Genomic DNA, 1,868 nt, shown 5'->3' with positions numbered 1-1,868 from the left:
AGTATAGTTTTCATTTTTGTGAAAGTGAACAATTAGGGCATAGTTATAAGGCCCAGTCCTGTTAACTTTGTCATATATCTCAACTTGTGCCAACAGATGAAGTTATTATATAGCAGATCTCCCGTAAACAACATGAAATCCTGCTCAGCCTTATGTGACTCCTAGAAATACCTTGTCCCCAGTCCCACTCACCTTTGCAGGGGCCTTTTTAGGCTTGGGCTCTGGCTTGGGAGGAGCAGGTTTAGCTGATAACCTGGCGGATCTTCTCTGTGGTTCGTTCTTCACCTTGGCTTTATCTCCTTTAGCATCCCCTTCAGCCTTTCTCTTGGGCATGATGGCGATGGTGGCGGGACGTCCGAGCGGGACGCGGGGATGCAGCAGCGCGCAGGCCTTGCTCGGTCCGGGGGTCGATCTCGTCTCCTCACACTGCTCAGCCACCCTGTTCTTTGATCGTTGGCACTGGTCATCCAGAGCCTTTGGAAACCAGCACCTGGAGGCCCACAGGGTCGGTGTGGCCTCCCTCCAGTGCCAGCCCTTGCTCCCCGCTGCCTCTTGGGGTTTTACATAGCATTGAGTGACTGTGTCCGAGACCCTGAGTGGCATCCCTCTCCCAGTGGCTAAAGCGGCCTGTCTGTTTCAGGACCCTGTCCAGGGGAGTGCCCGAATACGGCTGCAAGGCGAACTTGCGGAAGACTGTAGTGAACTTCCCCCTGGAAGACGATGCCCTGGGCAGCATGGCGCCCCTCCAGCTGCCAGCCCACTGCCTGTTCCCCTGGTGTGGCTTGCTGCTGGACACGCGGACCCTGGAGGTGTTCTGTGACTACTCCAGGTAAGTGCGCCTAGCCAGGTGTACGTGGGCCAGTCTAGCCCTGTCCCTGCTCTGTGTGCAACATGTGGCTACAGTCCCAAAAGGTCAGAGGCCTCGGCGCTATCTCCCGCTCCAGAGCAGGAGCATGTCATTCTTGTGTGGGTCAGGGGACTGGCCAGGTGAGCAGTTTTCTGGAGTAGTTTTGGTAAAAGGAAATTGCGTGGCAGACTTGGGGACCCCAGCATGTAGGGAAGCAGTACAGATCTGAGCCCAGAGATTTCAGGTCCTGCTGGACACGAGACTCTTTGCAGTTAGGGCACACACTGTAATGCCCATCTTCAGCCTTCCTGGATGTCATGTGTTGCAGTTATGCCCAGACCTCGATCAGAGCAAGTCTCACCTTCAGCCAGGGCTCCAAGCCTGGGAGGAGCATGCGTCGAAAGCTCTTTGCTGTGTTAAGGCTGAAATGTCACAGTCTGCTTCTGGATCTGCAGGTGAGCATGCCGCCAGCAGGTGAGCTACACAGCCAGCTGACTTCAGAGCTCAGACCACCTGCTGCTCAGTTTACCTGTGGGAGTTCTTTTATAGGTCCTGTTGTGTATTGTGTGTATAAGTATGCAGATGTGTGTATAAGTGTGCGGATGTGCATGCATGTGTGAGTGAGCATGCATGGGTTTGCGTGCATATGGGTATATGTTCACATGTGTGCGTGCATGGGTGTGCACGTGTGAGTGTATACATATGGATGTATATACATGCATGTGAGTGTGCAAATATGCCCCTGTGTGTATTGAGGGTCCTTTTCCTTATCCCTCCTCCGCTCCCATCTTCCTCAGCCCTGGAGCTGCTCCTTGCAGAGTGTGGGACTCTGAGGCCTCAGCTGGCTCAGGCTTTAGAGCCTCAGGGCCAGGATGTCATTCCAGCAGGTCTGGGTGCTCATCTCCTTGTCCCTTTCTGCCTGGTTCCCTTGGGCAGCCCCAGCAGAGTCCTGACTCCACCACAGGCAGTGAGGGGCCACCAGTGAGGACACAATGGTCCTTTTTTTTTTTACTCAATTTGA

At 54.2% G+C, this 1,868-nt stretch overlaps 1 protein-coding gene across 1 annotated transcript in view; it reads left to right on the top strand.

The window, feature by feature from the left end:
• The window catches only part of TERT (telomerase reverse transcriptase), a 29,628-nt gene that overhangs the window by 23,110 nt on the left and 4,650 nt on the right, over positions 1 to 1,868 (top strand). Inside the window, exons 13-14 of the mRNA XM_015563117.1 lie at positions 1,176 to 1,321; positions 1,645 to 1,734. Coding sequence (XP_015418603.1) covers positions 1,176 to 1,321; positions 1,645 to 1,734 — 236 coding nt within the window. The remainder of the gene's footprint in view (positions 1 to 1,175; positions 1,322 to 1,644; positions 1,735 to 1,868) is intronic.

Source organism: Myotis davidii, unplaced genomic scaffold (assembly GCF_000327345.1).
Source record: "Myotis davidii unplaced genomic scaffold, ASM32734v1 scaffold135, whole genome shotgun sequence".
Taxonomy (NCBI): Eukaryota; Metazoa; Chordata; class Mammalia; order Chiroptera; family Vespertilionidae; genus Myotis; species Myotis davidii.
Note: the sequence above shows the minus strand (reverse complement) of the source record. Positions and strands in the feature narration are given on the sequence as shown.